This window comes from Salmo salar, chromosome ssa04, assembly GCF_905237065.1.
Source record: "Salmo salar chromosome ssa04, Ssal_v3.1, whole genome shotgun sequence".
In the NCBI taxonomy this organism is placed as follows: Eukaryota; Metazoa; Chordata; class Actinopteri; order Salmoniformes; family Salmonidae; genus Salmo; species Salmo salar.
In genome coordinates, this window is record NC_059445.1 from 4434481 (window position 1) to 4459716 (window position 25236).

General features: G+C 44.2%; 1 protein-coding gene across 2 annotated transcripts in view; it reads right to left on the minus strand.

Moving 5' to 3' along the window:
* Window positions 1–283: 283 nt before the first annotated feature.
* LOC106597935 (calcium/calmodulin-dependent protein kinase type II delta 2 chain) overlaps window positions 284–25236 on the minus strand; it is a 39613-nt gene continuing 14660 nt past the window's right edge. Inside the window, exons 3-11 of one of the 2 annotated variants that reach the window (XM_045716337.1) lie at window positions 23628–23668; window positions 17838–17897; window positions 12713–12757; window positions 12434–12482; window positions 8404–8479; window positions 3385–3479; window positions 2469–2531; window positions 1854–2016; window positions 287–842 (exon numbers count right to left, since the gene is read on the minus strand). In XM_045716337.1, the coding sequence (XP_045572293.1) occupies window positions 839–842; window positions 1854–2016; window positions 2469–2531; window positions 3385–3479; window positions 8404–8479; window positions 12434–12482; window positions 12713–12757; window positions 17838–17897; window positions 23628–23668 (596 nt within the window). In that variant the 3' untranslated portion in view covers window positions 287–838. Of the gene's footprint in view, window positions 843–1853; window positions 2017–2468; window positions 2532–3384; window positions 3480–8403; window positions 8480–12433; window positions 12483–12712; window positions 12758–17837; window positions 17898–23627; window positions 23669–25236 lie in introns of both variants that reach the window. The other variant, XM_045716338.1, reaches the window with a different exon arrangement.

Sequence of the window (25236 nt, forward strand, 5' to 3'; positions counted from 1 at the left end):
TAACTCAATAAAACATTAGCACATAGCTCAACCAAACATTAGCACCTAGCTCAACCAAACATTAGCACCTAGCTCAACCAAACATTAGCAACTAGCTCAACCAAACATTAGCACCTAGCTCAATAACACATTAGCACCTAGCTCAATAACACATTAGCACCTAGCTCAACCAAACATTAGCACCTAGCTCAACAAAACATTAGCAACTAGCTCAACGCAAACATAAACTTACATACAGAATTTTTACGAATTTTCTTAAAACTCCTATGATATAGCAAGAATAGCAATTTAATGTTTATTTTATTAAATTTTTTTAATCAACAATCACAATATATAATATATATACATTTCACCAGAACAAAAGCAAGCTCGATTTTAACATTCTGATCTTTAAATATTTCGTAGTGCAACACGTAAAACACACGTACAAATACAAGTTCAAAATGGGAGGAGTGACAGCAGTAGATTTTTAAACATCTCTATACATTTAAAATGCACCAAAAACAGTTTAAAAACCAGATGTCAGGTAATATGCTCCAGTGGATAATGGCCATGGTCTGCTGCAGGCCGCTCTAGGGGGGGGCTAAGTCCCAAACGGAACCCTATTCCCTATATAGTGCACTACTTTTGACCAGAGCCCATGGGCCTTATGTAGGGAATAGGGTGCCATTAGGGACGCAGCCTAGGTGGTTAGGATGACTGACGACCTTTAGGGTTGATTTCCTTTTCCTGTGTGATGTCATGTCCATACAGAGGGGTTAGAGGTAAAATGGTGACCACGGGTTGGCTAGTTGATTGTTGCCTGTCTTGGGAGTTTAGACTGAAGCTTGATATTCCATTAACTGTAAAATACACACACAGACACACACACACACACAGGGGGAAAGGAAATGAGATTCAACCCAGAATCAGAGTGATATCCGTGTAGTCAGGGTCTGCCTGTAGAGGTTGTTTTAGACTAGTGGGAGAGGTAGAGTCGACTCTAACCCAGTGTTTCTTTCATCCTGGTCCTGGGAACCCCAAAGGTGAACTTTGTAGTTGTTACCCTAACACTACACACCTGAATCAAATAATTAAAGGCTTGATGAGTTGATTAGTTAAATCAGGTGTGTTAATGCTAGGGCAACAACTACAATGTCCCCAGTACCAGGATGAGGAAACAGTACAGTAACCATTACAGTAGCATGGTAAGCATGTACGTGGCGCCCTCCTGTGGTGGAGATTAGTTATTGCACCACAAGACAATTTTCTGGGAAGGTAGTCGACGCTGGACACTACAGACTGGAAGGTAGTCTACGCTGGACACTACAGACTAGGAAGGTAGTCTACACTGGACACTACAGACTGGGAAGGTTGTCTACACTGGACACTACAGACTGGGAAGGTAGTCTACGCTGGACACTACAGACTAGGAAGGTAGTCTACACTGAACACTACAGACTGGGAAGGTTGTCTACACTGGACACTACAGACTGGGAAGGTAGTCTACACTGGACACTACAGACTGGGAAGGTAGTCTATGCTGGACATTATAGACTAGGAAGGTAGTCCACACTGGACACTACAGACTGGGAAGGTAGCCTACACTGGACACGACAGACTGGAAGGTAGTCTACACTGGACACTACAGACTGGGAAGGTAGTATACACTGGACACTACAGACTGGGAAGATAGTCTACGCTGGACACTACAGACTGGGAAGGTAGTCTACACTGGACACTACAGACTGGGAAGGTAGTCTACACTGGACACTACAGACTGGTGGAAGTGAATGTTCTGAAATCGGTTTATTTATAATCATTATAACTGATTAATGTATGTTTTCATTGATTGATTAATATATGTTTCTTACTGGGATGGTACGCTGGGCGAGCCGGAGCGGTGGAAGTGAATGTTCTGCCACTTTCCCTCTCTGCGATGCCAGACGCGGGTCTCCTCAGACTGCATGGTGCGAGGCATCCCCCCGTCCATGTACTGGCTCAGGCGGATGTAGGCGATGCACGCAGCGTTCTCCGCTAGATAGACCTTCTCATTAGTTCACCTTTCCTTGTTTCATGTCAACATCATAAACACATTGTACATATGTTCCCAGGGGGTTGGCATCCATCTTGTTTCAATTCAGGAAGTACACTGGAATTCCCATTCCAATATTCACTTCAATGCTTCAGGACAATTTGGAATGGGAAATTTGAATATGGTCTACTTTCCGACTTGAATTGAAATGTACTTACAGTGTATATTTGAATACCAACCAGAAACAAGATTTCAAAAAACATAGCCCAGAAAAATCAACATAATGTTCAGTTGGTAAAGCATGGTGCTTGCAATACCAGGATACTAGGTTCAATTCCCAGGGCCTCCCATATGGAAAATATATACACACATTATTGTAAGTGTCTTTTGATAAAAGCGTCTGCTAAGTAGCATATATTATTGTTCTAATAATTAGAAATGGCTGATTTCCTACCTATCAGATGGACGTGAGGGTTGAGGAGGATGGTGTGCACCGGCTTGTTACCTTTAGACAGGGCTGGAAGGAGAGGAGGGAGGACGAGGGAGATGGAGAGAGAGACAGACAGGCCTTAGTTAGCTAGTGGGAGTTGTAGTTCTCAGTAACAGACATAACTATTCATCAATAGCTAATCAATAACTACAAATCAATACCTGATTCATAAATTATACTAATCAATACATCTACTAATCCATAGCTGATCAATAGCTAATCAATGCCTCTACTAACCAATACCTATACTAATCAATAACTCTACTAATCAATAACTCTACTAATCAATAGCTAATCAATACCTATACTAATCAATAACTCTACTAATCAATACCTATACTAATCAATAGCTAATCAATACCTCTAATCAATAACTCCACTAATCAATAGCTAATCAAGTCTATTAATCAATACCTCTACTAATCAAGAACTCTACTAATCAATAGCTAATCAATACCTCTACTAAACCATACCAATACTAATAAAAACCTCTACTAATGAATAGCTAATCAATACCTCTACTAATCAATAGCTGATTAATAACTCTACTAATGAATAGCTAATCAATACCTCTACTAATAAATAGCTGATTAATAACTCTACTAATCAATAGCTGATTAATAACTCTACTAATCAATAGCTGATTAATACCTCTACTAATCAATAGCTGAATAATAACTCTACTAATCAATAGCTGATTAATAACTCTACTAATCAACAGCTGATTAATAACTCTACTAATCAATAGCTGATTAATACCTCTACTAATCAATAGCTGATTAATAACTCTACTAATCAACAGCTGATTAATACCTCTACTAATCAATACCTCTAATCAATAACTGTATCTTCGAAATGACTTTACTGATGAATGTGTTACCGTTGTCGAAGTAGAAGCGATGGAAGTCATGTCCCTCTACCAGGTTCCCCAGAGCTTCTGGTTCAAACGACGTCAGACCAGGATCACAGATCTTCCTGTTGGAAACAAACACAGACTGAGTCCCATATGGCACCCTATTCCCTATATAGTGAACTACTAGTAACCAGAGCCCTATTCCCTATATAGTGAACTACTAGTGACCAGAGCCCTATTCCCTATATAGTGAACTACTAGTGACCAGGGCCCTATTCCCTATATAGTGAACTACTAGTGACCAGCACCCTATTCCCTATATAGTGTACTACTAGTGACCAGAGCCCTATTGCCTATATAGTGAACTACTAGTGACCAGGGTCCTATTCCCTATATAGTGAACTACTTTAGACCAGAGCCCTATTCCCTATATAGTGAACTACTAGTGACCAGCACCCTATTCCCTATATAGTGAAGTACTAGTGACCAGGACCCTATTCCCTATATAGTGCACTACTAGTGACCAGAGCCCTATTCCCTATATAGTGAACTACTAGTGACCAGCACCCTATTCCCTATATAGTGAAGTACTAGTGACCAGAGCCCTATTCCTATATAGTGAACTACTAGTGACCAGAGCCCTATTCCCTATATAGTGAAGTACTAGTGACCAGAGCCCTATTCCCTATATAGTGAACTACTAGTGACCAGAGCCCTATTCCTATATAGTGAACTACTAGTAGACCAGAGCCCTATTCTCTATATAGTGAACTACTAGTGACCAGGGCCCTATTCCCTATATAGTGAACTACTAGTGACCAGAGCCCTATTCCCTATATAGTGAACTTCTAGTGACCAGAGCCCTATTCCCTATATAGTGAACTACTAGTGACCAGGGCCCTATTCCCTATATAGTGAACTACTTTAGACCAGAGCCCTATTCCCTATATAGTGAACTACTAGTGACCAGCACCCTATTCCCTATATAGTGAAGTACTAGTGACCAGGGTCCTATTCCCTATATAGTGAACTACTTTAGACCAGAGCCCTATTCCCTATATAGTGAACTACTAGTGACCAGCGCCCTATTCCCTATATAGTGAAGTACTAGTGACCAGAGCCCTAATCCCTATATAGTGAACTACTAGTGACCAGAGCCCTATTCCCTATATAGTGAAGTACTAGTGACCAGAGCCCTATTCCCTATATAGTGAACTACTAGTAACCAGAGCCCTATTCCTATATAGTGAACTACTAGTGACCAGAGCCCTATTCCCTATATAGTGAACTACTAGTGACCAGAGCCCTAATCCCTATATAGTGAACTACTAGTGACCAGAGCCCTATTCCCTATATAGTGAACTACTAGTGACCAGAGCCCTATTCCCTATATAGTGAACTTCTAGTGACCAGAGCCCTATTCCCTATATAGTGAACTACTAGTGACCAGAGCCCTATTCCCTATATAGTGAACTACTAGTGACCAGAGCCCTATTCCCTATATAGTGAACTACTTTAGACCAGAGCCCTATTCCCTATATAGTGCACTACTAGTGACCAGAGCCCTAATCCCTATATAGTGAACTACTAGTGACCAGAGCCCTATTCCCTATATAGTGAACTACTAGTGACCAGGACCCTATTCCCTATATAGTGCACTACTAGTGACCAGAGCCCTATTCCCTATATAGTGAACTACTAGTGACCAGCACCCTATTCCCTATATAGTGTACTACTAGTAACCAGAGCCCTATTCCCTATATAGTGAACTACTAGTGACCAGAGCCCTATTGCCTATATAGTGAACTACTTTAGACCAGAGCCCTATTCCCTATATAGTGCACTACTTTAGACCAGAGCCCTATTCCCTATATAGTGAACTACTAGTGACCAGAGCCCTATTCCCTATATAGTGAACTACTAGTGACCAGAGCCCTATTCCCTATATAGTGAACTACTAGTGACCAGAGCTCTATTCCCTATATAGTGAACTACTTTAGACCAGAGCCCTATTCCCTATATAGTGAACTACTAGTGACCAGAGCCCTATTCCCTATATAGTGAACTACTAGTGACCAGAGCCCTATTCCCTATATAGTGAACTACTAGTGACCAGAGCCCTATTGCCTATATAGTGAACTACTTTAGACCAGAGCCCTATTCCCTATATAGTGCACTACTTTAGACCAGAGCCCTATTCCCTATATAGTGAACTACTAGTGACCAGAGCCCTATTCCCTATATAGTGAACTACTAGTGACCAGAGCCCTATTCCCTATATAGTGAACTACTAGTGACCAGAGCTCTATTCCCTATATAGTGAACTACTTTAGACCAGAGCCCTATTCCCTATATAGTGAACTACTAGTGACCAGAGCCCTATTCCCTATATAGTGCACTACTAGTGACCAGAGCCCTATTCCCTATATAGTGAACTATTAGTGACCAGGGCCCTATTCCCAATATAGTGAACTACTAGTGACCAGAGCCCTATTCCCTATATAGTGAACTACTAGTGACCAGAGCTCTATTCCCTATATAGTGAACTACTAGTGACCAGAGCCCTATTCCCTATATAGTGAACTACTAGTGACCAGAGCCCTATTCCCTATATAGTGAACTACTAGTGACCAGAGCCCTATTCCCTATATAGTGAACTGCTTTAGACCAGAGTCCTATTCCCTATATAGTGAACTGCTTTAGACCAGAGCCCTATTCCCTATATAGTGAACTACTAGTGACCAGAGCCCTATTCCCTATATAGTGAACTACTAGTGACCAGAGCCCTATTCCCTATATAGTGAACTACTAGTGACCAGAGCCCTATTCCCTATATAGTGAACTGCTTTAGACCAGAGTCCTATTCCCTATATAGTGAACTGCTTTAGACCAGAGCCCTATTCCCTATATAGTGCACTACTTTAGACCAGAGCCCTATTCCCTATATAGTGAACTGCTTTAGACCAGAGCCCTATTCCCTATATAGTGCACTACTAGTGACCAGAGCCCTATTCCCTATATAGTGAACTACAACTAGTGACCAGAGCCCTATTCCCTATATAGTGAACTACTAGTGACCAGAGCCCTATTCCCTATATAGTGCACTACTAGTGACCAGAGCCCTATTCCCTATATAGTGAACTATTAGTGACCAGGGCCCTATTCCCTATATAGTGAACTGCTTTAGACCAGAGCCCTATTCCCTATATAGTGAACTACTAGTAACCATAGTAACACAAAAATAGAGGTGTGGGTAAATGGGCATTGTGGGTAAATTGTTACTGTATGATCATCAAGGTGATTTGTAGTAGATCTGTCAGCTGCAATGTGGTGGAACAACAATCCCAAAGAACCAGAGTAACACACACACACACACGTCCTAGCCCTAAACACACACACACACACACACGACCTAGCCCTAAACACACACACACACACACACGACCTAGCCCTAAACACACACACACACACACCACACACACACACACACGTCCTAGCCCTAAACACACACACACACACACACACACACACACACGTCCTAGCCCTAAACACACACACACACACACACGTCCAGCCTAAACACACACACACACACGACCCTAGCCCTAAACACACACACACACACACACAACACACACACACACACGTCCTAGCCCTAAACACACACACACACACACACACACACACACACGTCCTAGCCCTAAACACACACACACACACACACCACACACACACACACACGTCCTAGCCCTAAACACACACACACACACACACACGACCCTAGCCCTAAACACACACACACACACACACACGACCTAGCCCTAAACACACACACACACACGACCCTAGCCCTAAACACACACACACACACACAACACACACACACACGTCCTAGCCCTAAAACACACACACACACACACACACACGTCCTAGCCCTAAACACACACACACACACACGACCTAGCCCTAAACACACACACACACACGACCTAGCCCTAAACACACACACACACACACACACGACCTAGCCCTAAACACACACACACACGTCCTAGCCTAAACACACACACACACACACACGTCCTAGCCCTAAACACACACACGTCCTAGCCCTAAACACACACACGACCTAGCCCTAACACACACACACACACACACACGTCCTAGCCCTAAACACACACAAACACACACGACCCAGCCCTAAACACACACACACACACACACACGACCTAGCCCTAAACACACACACACAACACACACACGACCTAGCCCTAAACACACACACACACGACCTAGCCCTAAAACACACACACACACGTCCTAGCCCTAAACACACACACACGACCTAGCCCTAAACACACACACACACACACACACGTCCTAGCCCTAAACACACACACCCCCTAGCCCCAAACACACACACGACCTAGCCCTAAACACACACACACACACACGACCTAGCCCTAAACACACACACACACACACACACACGTCCTAGCCCTAAACACACACACACACACACACACACGTCCTAGCCCTAAACACACACACACACACACACGTCCTAGCCCTAAACACACACACACCTCACACACACACACGACCTAGCCCTAAACACACACAGACAGAGCAGGACTCACGCGTAGGCCTAGCCCTAAACACACACACACACACACACACACACACACACACACACACACACACACACACACACACACACACACACACACACACACACACACACACACACACACACACACACACACGACCTAGCCCTAAACACACACACACCTCACACACACGACCTAGCCCTAAACAAACACACACACACATCCTAGCCCTAAACACACACAGACAGAGCAGGACTCACGCGTAGGCCTAGCCCTAAACACACACACCTCACACACACACACACACGTCCTAGCCCTAAACACACAGACAGAGCAGGACTCACGCGTAGGCCTAGCCCTAAACACACACACACACCTCACACACACACACACACACACGTCCTAGCCCTAAACACACAGACAGAGCAGGACTCACGCGTAGGCCTCAAAGTCTCCGTTGTTGATGGATTCGATCAGCTGCTCTGTGACTTTGATAATTTCCTGCTTCCGAGCTGGAAACACACAAACACAACATCACCACAATATCACCACAACCTTAGGTCAACATTAGTCCAACATAACCCAATCTGACATACATTAAATCATGGCTGCTGGTTCTGTTCCAACATAGTGGACTACTTTAGACCAGAACCCAATGGGCTCTGGAACCCTATTCGTTATAGTACCCTACTACTGGTAGGGAATAGGGTGCCATTTGGGAGAAAAGCTATTAGTATGGGAATTTGACCTGGGGTTGGGGGTCAATTCCATTCAAGTTAATTCAGGACATCCAATTATATTCAATAAGGAAAATATGGAAGTGGAATTTGGTTAACTTTCTGAATTGACTGGAATTTTAAATGTAATTGACCCCAAACCCTGATTTGAACTGACTGGTGTTAGTGCAGGCTGGGATGGGGGTTAGTGACAACAAAACCACTTGTTTACTGGTGTTAGTGCAGGCTGGGATGGGGGTTAGTGACAACAAAACCACTTGTTTACTGGTGTTAGTGCAGGCTGGGATGGGGGTTAGTGACAACAAAACCACTTGTCATTTGCTTAACAAACATATCTATGGTCGTGTTCCAGGCCGACTACATGCAGACGTTGCATTGCATCAACCAATGGTTGCGGGCCACGTCATCAACTGCGCAGTCGGGTATCAGATTACTATGTGATGTGGTTAGCTGATATGTTAAATATCTATCCAGGTGTTGTGAGATCTGGCAGGCGTCTGCAATGTAATCAGCCTGGAAATGCGGACTTTGACTCAATCACTTAGCCAGAAATATTGCGCGTGTTTATGGTTTATCTTCTCAAGGGACAAGGAGACAGGGGGACAGAGGGACAGGGGGACAGGAGACTGAGGGACAGGAGACTGAGGGACAGGAGACTGAGGGACAGGAGACAGGGGACAGGAGACAGGGGGGCAGGAGACTGAGGGACAGGAGACAGGGGGACAGGAGACAGAGGGACAGGAGACAGAGGGACAGGAGACAGGGGGACAGAGGGACAGGAGACAGGGGGACAGGAGACAGGGGGACAGGAGACTGAGGGACAGGAGACAGAGGGACAGGGGGACAGGAGACAGGGGGACAGGAGACAGGGGGACAGAGGGACAGGAGACAGAGGGACAGGAGACAGAGGGACAGGAGACAGGGGGACAACGAGACAGAGGGACAGGAGACAGAGGGACAGGAGACAGAGGGACAGGAGACAGAGGGACAGGAGACAGAGGGACAGGAGACTGAGGGACAGGAGACTGAGGGACAGGAGACAGGGGGACAGGAGACAGGGGGACAGGAGACAGGGGGACAGAGGGACAGGAGACAGAGGGACAGGGGGACAGGAGACAGGGGGACAGGAGACAGGGGGACAGAGGGACAGGAGACAGAGGGACAGGAGACAGAGGGACAGGAGACAGGGGGACAACGAGACAGAGGGACAGGAGACTGAGGGACAGGAGACAGGGGGACAGGAGACAGGGGGACAGGAGACAGGGGGACAGAGGGACAGGAGACAGAGGGACAGAGGGACAGGAGACAGAGGGACAGGAGACAGAGGGACAGGAGACAGGGGACAGGAGACAGGGGGACAGGAGACTGAGGGACAGGAGACAGAGGGACAGGAGACAGGAGGACAGGAGACAGGAGACAGGGGGACAGGAGACAGGGGGACAGGAGACAGAGGGACAGGAGACAGGGGGACAGGAGACAGGGGGACAGGAGACAGAGGGACAGGAGACAGAGGGACAGGAGACAGAGGGACAGGAGACAGAGGGACAGGAGACAGGGGGACAGGAGACAGGGGGACAGGAGACAGAGGGACAGGAGACAGGAGGACAGGAGACAGGAGACAGGGGACAGGAGACAGGGGGACAGAGGGACAGGGGACAGAGGGACAGTGAGACAGGAGGACAGGAGACAGGGGGACAGGAGACAGGGGGACAGAGGGACAGGAGACAGGGGGACAGGAGACAGAGGGACAGGAGACAGGGGGACAGGAGACAGGGGGACAGGGGGACAGGAGACATGGGGACAGGAGACATGAGACATGGGGACAGGAGACAGGGGACAGGAGACAGGGGACAGGAGACATAGGGACAGGAGACAGGGGGACAGGAGACATGAGACATGGGGACAGGAGACAGAGGGACAGGAGACTGGGGGACAGGACACAGAGGGACAGGGGGACAGGAGACAGAGGGACAGGAGACAGGTTTCTCCAGAGTGGTTGAGGGGAGACCCATGAGACAGTGGACAGGTTTCTCCAGAGTAGTTGAGGGAAAACCCAGGAGACAGTGGACAGGAGACAGGGTTCTCCAGAGTGGTTGAGGAGAGAGACAGGGGACAGTGGACAGGTTTCTCCAGAGTGGTTGATGGGAGACCCATGATACAGTGGACAGGTTTCTCCAGAGTAGTTGAGGGGAAACCCAGGAGACAGTGGACAGGTTTCTCCAGAGTGGCTGAGGGAGACAGGGGACAGGTTTCTCCAGAGTGGTTGAGAAGAGACAGTGGACAGGGGGTAGGTTTCTCCAGAGTGGCTGAGGGGAGACCCAGGAGACAGTGGACAGGTTTCTCCAGAGTGGTTTAGGAGAGACCCAGGAGACAGTGGACAGGTTTCTCCAGAGTGGCTGAGGGGAGACAGGGGACAGGTTTCTCCAGAGTGGTTGAGTAGAGACAGGGGACAGGTTTCTCCAGAATGGTTGAGGAGAGACCTAGGAGACAGTGGTCAGGTTTCTCCAGAGTGGTTGAGGAGAGACCTAGGAGACAGTGGCCAGGTTTCTCCAGAGTGGCCGAGGGGAGACCCAGGAGACAGTGGACAGGTTTCTCCAGAGTAGTTGAGGAGAGACCCAGGGGGACGCTGGCTGGGGGACAGGGGGGACATAGCCAGGGGACTTGCTCTGTCCTGAAGAGGAGGGAGTCTGCCTGGGCTCAGAGGACTGGGTGGAACGACCCTTAGAGCTCCACACACTACCCACCAAGTTCCCAAAACAGAGGACTGGCAGAGAGGGCAGGTGTGTGTGTAGGGGGGTTAACATGATTTTCAAATGTAGAAAATAATTCAATTCACAGAAAGAAAAGATAACAGGTAAGTGTGTTTAATAATAAAGAAATGATAACAGGTAAATGTGTTAAATAATAAAGAAAATATAACAGATAAGTGTGTATAATAATAAATACATCAAAACATCATGTATATGGAGCCTCAATCATCAGGAGGAAGAAGAAGAGGAGAAGGGAAGGAAGAGGAGAAAGTAGCTGAAGACAGAGTGAAAGGAGAGGTGGAAAGAGATGGAAGGAGAGAGAGGGCGACAGAGAGACAGAAAGATGAAGAGCGAGAGGGCGACAGATAGAGAGACAGAAAGACAAAGAGAGAGAGGGCGACAGACAGAGAGAGAGACAGAAAGATGAAGAGAGAGAGAGAGACAGAAAGATGAAGAGCGAGAGGGCGACAGACAGAGAGAGAGACAGAAAGATGAAGAGAGAGAGAGAGACAGAAAGACGAAGAGAGAGAGAGAGAGGGCGACAGACAAAGATAGAGACAGAAAGACAGAGAGAGAGAGGGCGACAGACAGACAAAGAGACAAAGACAGATGGAGAGAGAGGGCGACAGACAAAGATAGAGAGTGAGGGTGACAGACAGACAAAGATATAGAGAGACAGGAAGACGGAGAGAGAGCATGGGCGACAGACAGACAAAGAGAGAGAGAGAGAGAGAAAGATAGAGGGCGACAGACAGACAAAGATAGAGACAGAAAGACGAAGAGAGAGAGGGCGACAGACAGACAAAGACAGAAAGATAAAGAGAGAGAGAAGGGGACAGACAGACAAAGACAGAAAGATAAAGAGAGAGAGAAGGGGACAGACAGACAAAGACAGAAAGATAAAGAGAGAGAGAAGGCGACAGACAGACAAAGACAGAAAGATAAAGAGAGAGAGAAGGGGACAGACAACTGTCTCTACCTTTGACATCCTCGTCCTCGATGGGGGTGTTGGTGCTCTCTATAGACTCCTGGGGGAAAGAACGTATAGCTTGATCTGTAGCCTGGTGTACACCGAGTATCAGATTTGGGCTACCTGTGTAAACGCTGCCTAATACTTAAATCAGATAGAACATTAAATTATACAGAACATTAATAGACCAGAACAGCTCAAGGACAGAACTACATACATTTAATATAAAGTATATACATGTATACACAAACAAACATTACACACACACACACTCTGTCAGTGCTGTACCTTGTTCCCATCTATTGGGTTGTGGATCACTGTGGTCTGGGGTTCCTAGGGAGACAGAGAGAGATGAAACAATACAAACAGAGAATAGAAAGAGACAACAGTGGGGGAGAAGGAGGTGGAGGAGGTAGAGGAGGTGGAGTAGGAGGAGGTAGAGAAGGTGGAGCAGGAGGTGTAGTAGGTGGAGGAGGATGGGGTAGAGTAAGTAGAGGAGGAGGAGGTAGAAGAGGTACAGGAGGTGTGTAGGAGGAGGAGGCGGAGGAGGTGGAGGTAGAGTAGGTGGAGGAGGAGGTAGAGTAAGTAGAGGAGGTGGAGGAGGAGGTAGAGGAGGAGGAGGTAGAGAGGTAGAGGTAGGAGGGAGGAGGTAGAGGAGGAGGAGGTAGAATAGGTAGAGGTAGGAGGAGGAGGAGGTGGTAGTGGAGGGTAGTGGAGGTGGAGGTGAGGGAGGAGGAGGTAGAGTAGGTAGAGGTAGGAGGAGGAGGTAGAGGTAGGAGGAGGAGGAGGTAGAGTAGGTAGAGGTAGGAGGAGGAGGTAGAGGAGGAGGAGGTAGGGTGGGGTAGGGGAGGAGGAGGAGGTAGAGTAGGTAGAGGTAGGAGGAGGAGGTAGAGGAGGAGGAGGTAGAGTAGGTAGAGGTAGGAGGAGGAGGTAGAGTAGGTGAGAGGTAGGAGGAGGAGGAGGTAGAGGAGGAGGAGGTGAGAATAGAGAGGGGTAGGAGGAGGAGGAGGAGGAGGTGGAGGACGTGGAGGTAAAGGAGGAGGAGGTAGAGGGAGGAGGAGGTAGAGTAGGTAGAGGTAGGAGGAGGAGGTAGAGTAGGTAGAGGTAGGAGGAGGAGGTAGAGGAGGTAGAGGTAGGAGGAGGTAGAGGAGGAGGAGGTAGATGACGTGGAGGGGGAGGAGTGTGACTCTGTGTGTGTGTGTGTGTGTGTGTGTGTGTGCGTGTGTGTGTGTGTGTGCGTGACTGTACCAAGTCTTGGCAAAATGGATCCTGATGATGTTCCAGCTGTAATCACTGAGACAGATTACACACTGTCATTAGTGTGTGTGTGTGTGTGCGTGTATAACTGTTTATTTGTGTGTGTGGGTCATCATGGGAAAAAAGGCATATAAAGATGTTGAGGTCATGCAGGGCATCAGTCATGTGACCAACACAGCCAACGAATCAGCACACACCATGCACAAGTTGCAACCAATCAGACCATCACTACCAGACTAAGGAACCAGCGTCCTTTGGTCCTTCGGCTGGAAGGAAGGAAGGAAGGAAGGAAGGAAGGAAGGAAGGGAGGGAGGGAGGAGGAAGGAAGGAAGGAAGGAAGGAAGGAAGGAAGGGAGGAAGGAAGGAAGGAGGGAGGAGGAAGGAAGGAAGGAAGGAAGGAAGGGAGGAAGGGAGGGAGGGAGGAGGGAGGAGGGAGGAAGGAAGGAAGGAAGGAAGGAAGGAAGGAAGGAAGGAAGGAAGGAAGGAAGGAAGGAAGGAAGGAAGGAAGGAAGGAAGGAAGGAAGGAAGGAAGGAAGGAGTATTGTTGATATTCAGCCAGGTACACGTTAGCAACAGTAACGCATCACAAAGCCAGCAAAACAAATGACTGGTGTTAGAGATTAGTTTAATGATTGTTATGCTGCATTCTGGGTAAAAAATAATATGGGGAGTGTGATGATTGTCATGTCAACCGTCACTTAATCTGAAGACATGTCTATATGAATAACCAGACATTATGTCTATATGAATAACCAGACATTATGTCTATATGAATAACCAGACATTATGTCTATATGAATGACCAGACATTATGTCTATATGAATGACCAGACATTGTGTCTATATGAATAACCAGACATTATGTCTATATGAATAACCAGACATTATGTCTATATGAATAACCAGATATTATGTCTATATGAATAACCAGACATTATGTCTATATGAATATCCAGACATTATAACTGTATTAATGACCAGACATTGTGACTGTATTAATGACCAGACATTGTGTCTATATGAATGACCAGACATTGTGACTGTATTAATGATCAGACATTGTGTCTATATGAATGACCAGACATTGTGTCTGTATGAATGACCAGACATTGTGTCTGTATGAATGACCAGACATTGTGACTGTATTAATGACCAGACATTGTGACTGTATGAATGACCAGACATTGTGACTGTATGAATGACCAGACATTGTAACTGTATTAATGACCAGACATTGTGACTGTATGAATGACCAGACATTGTGACTGTATTAGTGACCAGGCATTGTGACTGTATGAATGACCAGACATTGTAACTGTATTAATGACCAGACATTGTGACTGTATGAATGACCAGACATTGTGACTGTATTAATGAGAGGTCGGCCGATTATGATTTTTCAACGCCCGATACCGATTATTGGAGTACCTAAAAAGTCGATACCGATTAATCGGCCAATTTTTTCTTCTTTTTGTAATAATGACAATTACAACAATACTGAATTAACACTTATTTTAACTTAATATAATACATCAATAAAATCAATTTAGCCTCAAATAAATAATGAAACATGTTCAATTTAGTTTAAATAATGCAAAACAATGTGTTGGAGAAGAAAGTAAAAGTGCAGTATGGGCCATGTAAAAAGCTAAGGTTTAAGTTCCTTGCTCAGAACATGGGAACATATGAAAGCTGGTGGTTCCTTTTAACATGAGTCTTCAATATTCCCAGGTAAGTTTTAGGTTGTAGTTATTATAGGAATTATAGGACTATTTCTCTCTATACGATTTGTATTTCATATACCTTTGACTATTGGATGTTCTTATAGGCACTTTAGTATTGCCAGTGTAACAGTATAGCTTCTGTCCCTCTCCTCGCTCCTACCTGGGCTCGAACCAGGAACACATCGACAACAGCCACCCTCGAAGCAACGTTACCCATGTAGAGGAAGGGGAACAACTACTCCAAGTCTCAGAGCGAGTGACGTTTGAAACGCTATTAGCGCGCACCCGCTAACTAGCTAGCCATTTCACATCGGTTACACCAGCCTAATCTTGGGAGTTGACAGGCTTGAAGGGGTGGGTATAATTTGTGGAACATTCCAACAGGAAACTGTTCCGAAAAAACGTAAAGTAAAAGGTTGCCAACCAACAATGCATACAAAGTAGCAACGCATACAAACCAAGCTAACTAGCTGCCGAATAGGCATCAACTCACGACGTAGCTTATTCTTAATGTTTGTCCATAGGCAACCAGAGTGAGGACAGACATTTTTCGGAATAAACGTGATGAGTGAAAAACGCAATGAAATAGACCACTCACTACCCGGTATCTTATTCTGCCGCTATACAACTTTGTATGCGTTGTTTTTTGGCAACCTTGTTATTTACGAAGTTTTTGGAATAGATTCCTGTTGGAACGTTCCGCAAATTATACCCACCCGGCTTGAGTCATAAACAGCTTGAAACACAACGAAGAGCTGCTGGCAAAATGCACGAAAGTGCTGTCTGAATTAATGCTTACGAGCCTGCTGGTGCCTACCATCGCTCAGTCAGACTGCTCTATCAAATCATAGACCTAATTATAACATAATAAACACACAGAAATACGAGCCTTTGGTCATTAATATGGTCGAATCCGGAAACTATCATCTCATCTCGTGGAGTGCAATGTAAGGCAGGTGGTTAGAGCGTTGGACTAGTAACCAAGGTTGCAAATACGAATCCCCAAATCCCCCCTGAACAAGGCAGTTAACCCCCGTTTCATTGAAAATAAGAATGTGTTCTTAATCTGACTTGCCTAGTTAAATAAAGGTGTAAAAAAAAAAAAAAAATCGTTGGCCAAAAATACCAATTACCGATTGTTATGAAAACTTGAAATCGGCCCTAATTAATCGGCCATTCCGATTAATCAGTCGACCTCTAGTATTAATGACCAGACATTGTGTCTGTATGAATGACCAGACATTGTGTCTGTATGAATGACCAGACATTGTAACTGTATTAATGACCAGACATTGTGTCTGTATTAATGACCAGACATTGTGTCTATATGAATGACCAGACATTGTGTCTGTATGAATGATCAGACATTGTAACTGTATTAATGACCAGACATTGTAACTGTATTAATGACCAGACATTGTGTCTGTATGAATGACCAGACATTGTAACTGTATTAATGATCAGACATTGTAACTGTATTAATGACCAGACATTGTAACTGTATTAATGACCAGACATTGTGTCTGTATGAATGACCAGACATTGTAACTGTATTAATGACCAGACATTGTGACTGTATTAATGACCAGACATTGTGTCTGTATTAATGACCAGACATTGTTTATTTAACAGTTAATGGCTGCTTCACATTCATAGATCCAGTGAAATATCTGTGTCATTGTTCAATCTGTGGTAAAATCCTACCGCAAGGTCAATACAGGGAGAAAGAGGGGAGGGAGGGGGGTGAGAGGAGGGTGCATTATGTACCAGTGATGGGGAGGGGAGTAAAGGGAGGTATGGAGGAGGAGGAGGAGGGAGGGGGGTGAGAGGAGGGTGTGTTATGTACCAGTGATGGGGAGGGAGTAAAGGGAGGTATGGAGGAGGGAGGGGGGGTGAGAGGAGGGTGCATTATGTACCAGTGATGGGGAGGGAGTAAAGGGAGGTATGGAGGAGGAGGGGGGGAGGGGAGGGGGGGTGAGAGGAGGGTGTAGTATGTACCAGTGCTGGGGAGGGAGTAAAGGGAGGTATGGAGGAGGGGGAGGGGGGGAGGAGGGTGTAGTATGTACCAGTGCTGGGGAGGGAGTAAAGGGAGGTATAGAGGAGGGTGTAGTATGTACCAGTGCTGGGGAGGGAGTAAAGGGAGGTATGGAGGAGGAGGGTGTAGTATGTACCAGTGCTGGGGAGGGAGTAAAGGGAGGTATGGAGGAGGAGGGTGTAGTATGTACCAGTGCTGGGGAGGGAGTAAAGGGAGGTATAGAGGAGGGTGTAGTATGTACCAGTGCTGGGGAGGGAGTAAAGGGAGGTATAGAGGAGGGTGTAGTATGTACCAGTGCTGGGGAGGGAGTAAAGGGAGGTATAGAGGAGGGTGTAGTATGTACCAGTGCTGGGGAGGGAGTAAAGGGAGGTATGGAGGAGGAGGGTGTAGTATGTACCAGTGCTGGGGTTAAGCTGGTGTCTTTAGGACTGGTCACTGTGTTGGCTTTGTTGTTCGCCTGTAAAGCAAGTAGTGTAGAGGGAACATCACATCATAAACCTGACCTGATCTGACCTGGGACAAATCTATTCTGTCAACTTTTCTTTAGCTTTTAGCCTTACCTGTACAATGGAATCAGTAGACAGTCTGCTAATGGTTTTATAGTGTATATAGATCCTGTATAACAGGGTTCAATAAACAGTCCCCTAATGGTTTCATAGTGTATATAGATCCTACAGGGTTCAATAGACAGTCCCCTAATGGTTTTATCGTGTATATAGATCCTGTATAACAGGGTTCAATAGACAGTCCCCTAATGGTTTCATAGTGTATATAGATCCTGTATAACAGGGTTCAATAAACAGTCCCCTAATGGTTTTATAGTGTATATAGATCCTGTATAACAAGGTTCAATAGACAGTACCCTAATGGTTTCATAGTGTATATAGATTCTGTATAACAGGGTTCAATAAACAGTCCCCTAATGGTTTCATAGTGTATATAGATCCTACAGGGTTCAATAGACAGTCCCCTAATGGTTTCATAGTGTATATAGATCCTACAGGCTTCAATAAACAGCCCCCTAATGGTTTCATAGTGTATGTAGATCCTGTATAACAGGGTTCAATAAACAGTCCCCTAATGGTTTTATAGTGTATATAGATCCTACAGGGTTCAATAAACAGTCCCCTAATGGTTTTATAGTGTATATAGATCCTACAGGGTTCAATAGACAGCCCCCTAATGGTTTCATAGTGTATATAGATCCTGTATAACAGGGTTCAATAAACAGTCCCCTAATGGTTTTATAGTGTATATAAATCCTGTATAACAGGGTTCAATAGACAGTCCCCTAATGGTTTCATAGTGTATATAGATCCTACAGGGTTCAATAGACAGCCCCCTAATGGTTTTATAGTGTATATAGATCCTGTATAACAGGGTTCAATAGACAGCCCCCTAATGGTTTCATAGTGTATATAGATCCTACAGGGTTCAATAGACAGTCCCCCTAATGGTTTCATAGTGTATATAGATCCTGTATAACAGGGTTCAATAGACGGCCCGCCGGTCATTTTATTTGACCCCTTAAGTAAGTATTTTCATTGTCAGACAAAAAGACTATAAAATCATCAGGTAACCGGCAATAATTGATCTTAATGTAGGAAATCTGTTCCCAAGTATTCCACACACATATATATAGAGATCCACATAGACCTCCATAGACCTCCACATAGACCATAGATCCACATAGACCTCCACTCATCACTGTCAAACGCTCCCTGAAACATTTCAATGAGCAAGCCTTTCTAATCGACCTGGCCCTGGTATCCTGGAAGGATATTGACCTCATCCCGTCAGTAGAGGATGCCTGGTTATTTTTTAAAAATGCCTTCCTCTCCATCTTAAATAAGCATGCCCCTTTCAAGAAATTTAGAACCAGGAACAGATATAGCCCTTGGTTCTCCCCAGACCTGACTGCCCTTAACCAACACAAAAATATCCTGTGGCGTTCTGCATTAGCATCGAACTGCCCCCGCGATATGCAACTTTTTAGGGAAGTTAGAAACCAATACACACAGACAGTTAGAAACGCCAAGGCTAGCTTTTTCAAACAGAAATTCGCTTCTTGCAACTCCAACTCTAAAAAGTTCTGGGACATTGTAAAGTCCATGGAGAATAAGAACACCTCCTCCCAACTGTCCACTGCACTGAGGATAGGAAACTCTGTCACCACCGATAAGCCCACTATAATTGAGAATTTCAATAAGCATTTTTCTACGGCTGGCCATGCTTTCCACCTAACTACCCCTACTGCATTCAACAGCACTGCACCCCCCACAGCTACTCGCCCAAGCCTCCCCCATTTCTCCTTCTCCCAAATCCATTCAGTTGATGTTCTGAAAGAGCTGCAAAATCTGGACCCCTACAAATCAGCTGGGCTTGACAATCTGGACCCTTTCTTTCTAAAATGATCTGCCGAAATTATTGCAACCCCTATTACTAGCCAGTTCAACCTCTCTTTCGTGTCGTCTGAGATTCCCATAGATTGGAAAGCAGCTGCTGTCATCCCCCTCTTCAAAGGAGGTGACACTCTTGACCCAAATTGCTACAGACCTATATCCATCCTACCCTGCCTTTCTAAGGTCTTCGAAAGCCAAGTCAACAAACAGATTACCGACCATTTCGAATCCCACCGCACCCTCTCCGCTATGCAATCTGGTTTCAGAGCTGGTCATGGGTGCACCTCAGCCACGCTCAAGGTCCTAAACGACATCGTAACCGCCATCGATAAGAAACAATACTGTGCTGCCGTATTCATTGACCTGGCCAAAGCTTTTGACTCTGTTAATCACCACATCCTCATCGGCAGACTCAGTAGCCTTGGTTTCTCAAACGATTCGTCGCCTGGTTCACCAACTACTTCTCTGACAGAGTTCAGTGTGTCAAATCGGAGGGCCTACTGTCTGGACCTCTGGCAGTCTCTATGGGGGTACCACAGGGTTCAATTCTTGGGCCAACTCTTTTCTCTGTATAAATAAATGATGTCGCTCTTGCTGCTGGTGAATCTCTGATCCACCTCTACGCAGACGACACCATTCTGTACACTTCTGGCCCTTCTTTGGACACTGTGTTAACAACCCTCCAGACGAGCTTCAATGCCATTCAACTCTCCTTCCGTGGTCTCCAACTGCTCCTAAACACAAGTAAAACTAAATGCATGCTCTTCAACCGATCGCTGCCTGCACCTGCCCGCCTGTCCAGCATCACTTCTCTGGACGGTTCTAACTTAGAATTTGTGGACAACTACAAATACCTAGGTGTCTGGTTAGACTGTAAACTCTCCTTCCAGACTCACATCAATCATCTCCAATCCAAAGTGAAATCTCGAATTGGCTTCCTATTTCGCATCAAAGCATCCTTCACTCATGCTGCCAAACATACCCTCGTAAAACTGACCATCCTACCAATCCTCGACTTTGGCGATGTCATTTACAAAATAGCTTCCAATACCCTACTCAACAAGCTGGATGCAGTCTATCACAGTGCCATCTGTTTTGTCACCAAAGCCCCATATACTACCCACCACTGCGACCTGTACGCTCTCGTTGGCTGGCCTTCGCTTCATAATCGTCGCCAAACACATTGGCTCCAGGTCATCTACAAGACCCTGCTAGGTAAAGTCCCCCCTTATCTCCGCTCACTGGTCACCATAGCAGCACCCACCTGTAGCACGCGCTCCAGCAGGGATATCTCTCTGGTCACCCCTAAAGCCAACTCCTCCTTTGGTCGCCTCTCCTTCCAGTTCTCTGCTGCCAATGACTGGAACGAACTACAAAAATCTCTGAAACTGGAAACACTTATCTCCCTCACTAGCTTTAAGCACCAGCTGTCAGAGCAGCTCACAGATCACTGCACCTGTACATAGCCCATCTATAATTTAGCCCAAACTACTACCTCTTCCCCTACTGTATTTATTTATTTTGCTCCTTTGCACCATATTATTTATATTTTATCTCTGAACTTTCTTCTACTACAAATCTACCATTCCAGTGTTTTTCTTGCTATACTTTATTTACTTTGCCGCCATGGCCTTTTTTGCCTTTACCTCCCTTATCTCACATCATTTGCTCACATTGTATATAGACTTATTTTTTTTTCTACTGCATCATTGATTGTATGTTGTTTTACTCCATGTGTAACTCTGTGTTTTTGTATGTTGTCGAACTGCTTTGCTTTATCTTGGCCAGGTCGCAATTGTAAATGAGAACTTGTTCTCAACTTGCCTAGCTGGTTAAATAAAGGTGAAATAAATAAAATAAAAAACATGCAATTGTATTCCAACGTAATCAATGTTGTAAATTATTAAGTCAAATATTAGGATCTGTTTGGGATTCTTGTGGTCAATTTGCAGTGTACAAATGATTCATAAGTATGTTACGGCCTCCTGACCGGAAGAAGGAGGAAGAATGGGTCCTCGGCTTTTAATGGGACCCTGTGTATAAAGTAATCTTTGTCATTTAGTAATCACTTAGTCAAGGGGTGTTGTGCTTTTGTCTGCCAGCAGAGGGGGCTACTCGCTCTAGTGGTTACTTCACACTCTCTCAAGCTACAGTGGCCATCGAGCTAGCCTGCCTAGTCAGTTGAATGGGTGAGAGCCAAACTGTATTCAAGAGACGACAGGATCAGCTAATTGTTTTCAAATGTATTATTAAGGTGTCAGGCTCCCATTCATTCATCTCACCGGTCTGACACAGGGCTATCTATACCAGAGTACTGACACAGGACTATCTATACCAGAGTACTGACACAGGACTATCTATACCAGAGTACTGACACAGGACTATCTATACCAGAGTACTGACACAGGACTATCTATACCAGAGTACTGACACAGGACTATCTATACCAGAGTACTGACACAGGACTATCTATACCAGAGTACTGACACAGGACTATCTATACCAGAGTACTGACACAGGACTATCTATACCAGAGTACTGACACAGGACTATCTATACCAGAGTACTGACACAGGACTATCTATACCAGAGTACTGACACAGGACTATCTATACCAGAGTACTGACACAGGACTATCTATACCAGAGTACTGACACAGGACTATCTATACCAGAGTACTGAGACGGGACTATCTATACCAGAGTACTGACACAGGACTATCTATACCAGAGTACTGACACGGGACTATCTATACCAGAGTACTGACACAGGACTATCTATACCAGAGTACTGACACAGGACTATCTATACCAGAGTACTGAGACGGGACTATCTATACCAGAGTACTGACACAGGACTATCTATACCAGAGTACTGACACAGGACTATCTATACCAGAGTACTGACACAGGACTATCTATACCAGAGTACTGACACAGGACTATCTATACCAGAGTACTGACACAGGACTATCTATACCAGAGTACTGACACAGGACTATCTATACCAGAGTACTGACACAGGACTATCTATACCAGAGTACTGACACAGGACTATCTATACCAGAGTACTGACACAGGACTATCTATACCAGAGTACTGACACAGGACTATCTATACCAGAGTACTGACACAGGACTATCTATACCAGAGTACTGACACAGGACTATCTATACCAGAGTACTGACACAGGACTATCTATACCAGAGTACTGACACAGGACTATCTATACCAGAGTACTGAGACAGGACTATCTATACCAGAGTACTGACACAGGACTATCTATACCAGAGTACTGACACAGGACTATCTATACCAGAGTACTGACACAGGACTATCTATACCAGAGTACTGACACAGGACTATCTATACCAGAGTACTGAGATGGCAGAACTTAGTGACTACAGGAAACCAGAGACAAAACTACAGGAAATGGGAGGTGTTAAGGAGAACAGGTGATCAGTTGTTACAGAAAAAGATACAGGGCCAATCAGCACCCTACTCTCTATGTTACATTAAAAGACAGGGCCAATCAGCACCCTACTCTCTATGTTACATTAAAAGACAGGGCCAATCAGCATCCTACTGTCTATGTTAGTGCACTACTTTCTGCAGCGGGCCAATCAGCACCCTACTCTCTAGTTAGTGCACTGCTTTCTTCAGAGGGCCAATCAGCAACCTACTCTCTAATTAGTGCACTGCTTTCTGCAGAGGGCTCTGGCCAAAGGTAGTGTACGATGTAGGGAAACAAAGGGAGCCATTTGGAACACTGCCACAGAAACTCACCTTGACGGCATCAGCCTTCTTGTTCAGCAGACTCTTGACTGCTGTAGAGAGGAAGAGGAAGAGAGAGAGAGAGAGAGAGAGAGAGAGAGAGAGAGATGAAGGTAAACACCAGTGCTTCACACAGAGACAGACAGCCTCCATAGTGCAACAAGGCTGTGTTCATTAGACTCAAAACAAGAGGAAACGTTTTGAAACAGGCAGGGACTAAATGGCTGAATCTGTTAAATGACAGAGACACGTTTCCTTGTGTTTCAAAACGTTTCAAATATAAAGTGATATAAAAGTAATGGCATTAAAGTCAGTATTAAAGTCATAGTATTAAAGTCATGGTATTAAAGTAATGGTATTAAAGTCAGAATTAAAGTCATGGTATAAAAGTCAGTATTAAAGTAATGATATTAAAGTCAGTATTAAAGTCATGGTATTAAAGTCAGTATTAAAGTCATGGTATTAAAGTCAGAATTAAAGTCAGTATTAAAGTCATGGTATTAAAGTCAGAATTAAAGTCAGTATTAAAGTAATGATATTAAAGTCATGGTATTAAAGTCAGTATTACAGTCATAGTATTAAAGTCAGTATTAAAGTCATGGTATTAAAGTCAGAATTAAAGTCAGTATTAAAGTAATGGCATTAAAGTCAGTATTAAAGTCGGTATTAAAGTCATGGTATTAAAGTCAGAATTAAAGTCAGTATTAAAGTCATGGTATTAAAGTCAGTATTAAAGTCAGTATTAAAGTCATAGTATTAAAGTCAGAATTAAAGTCAGTATTAAAGTCATAGTATTAAAGTCAGTATTAAAGTCATGGTATTAAAGTCATAGTATTAAAGTCATGGTATTAAATTCAGAATTAAAGTCAGAATTAAAGTCAGTATTAAAGTAATGATATTAATGTCAGTATTAAAGTAATGGCATTAATGTCAGTATTAAAGTCAGTATTAAAGTCATAGTATTAAAGTCATGGTATTAAAGTCATGGTATTAAAGTCAGTATTAAAGTCAGAATTAAAGTCAGTATTAAAGTAATGATATTAAAGTCAGCATTAAAGTCATAGTATTAAAGTCAGAATTAAAGTCAGTATTAAAGTCATGGTATTAAAGTCATGATATTAAGTAATGGTATTAAAGTCAGTATTAAAGTCAGTATTAAAGTCATAGTATTAAAGTCAGAATTAAAGTCAGTATTAAAGTCATGGTGTTAGTCATAGTATTAAGTCATGGTATTAAAGTCAGTATTAAAGTAATTGTATAAAGTAATTGTATAAAATCATTGCATGCATCTGCATCGTCATGCTACAACATATTCTACATACAGTATATACTACATGAAGTATTATGTGAATGTACTATATTCATTATTCATAACATACTGCACATATACTGTATATATACACTACATGGAGTATTCTGTGAATGTGATTGTACTATATTCACTATTCATAACATACTGTATATACACTACATGAACTATTCTGTGAATGTACTATATTCACTATTCATTATATACTGTATATATACTGTGTATATACTACATGAAGTGTTCTGTTGATGTGAATGTACTGTATTTACTATTCATAATATACCATTTATATACTGTATATATACACTACAT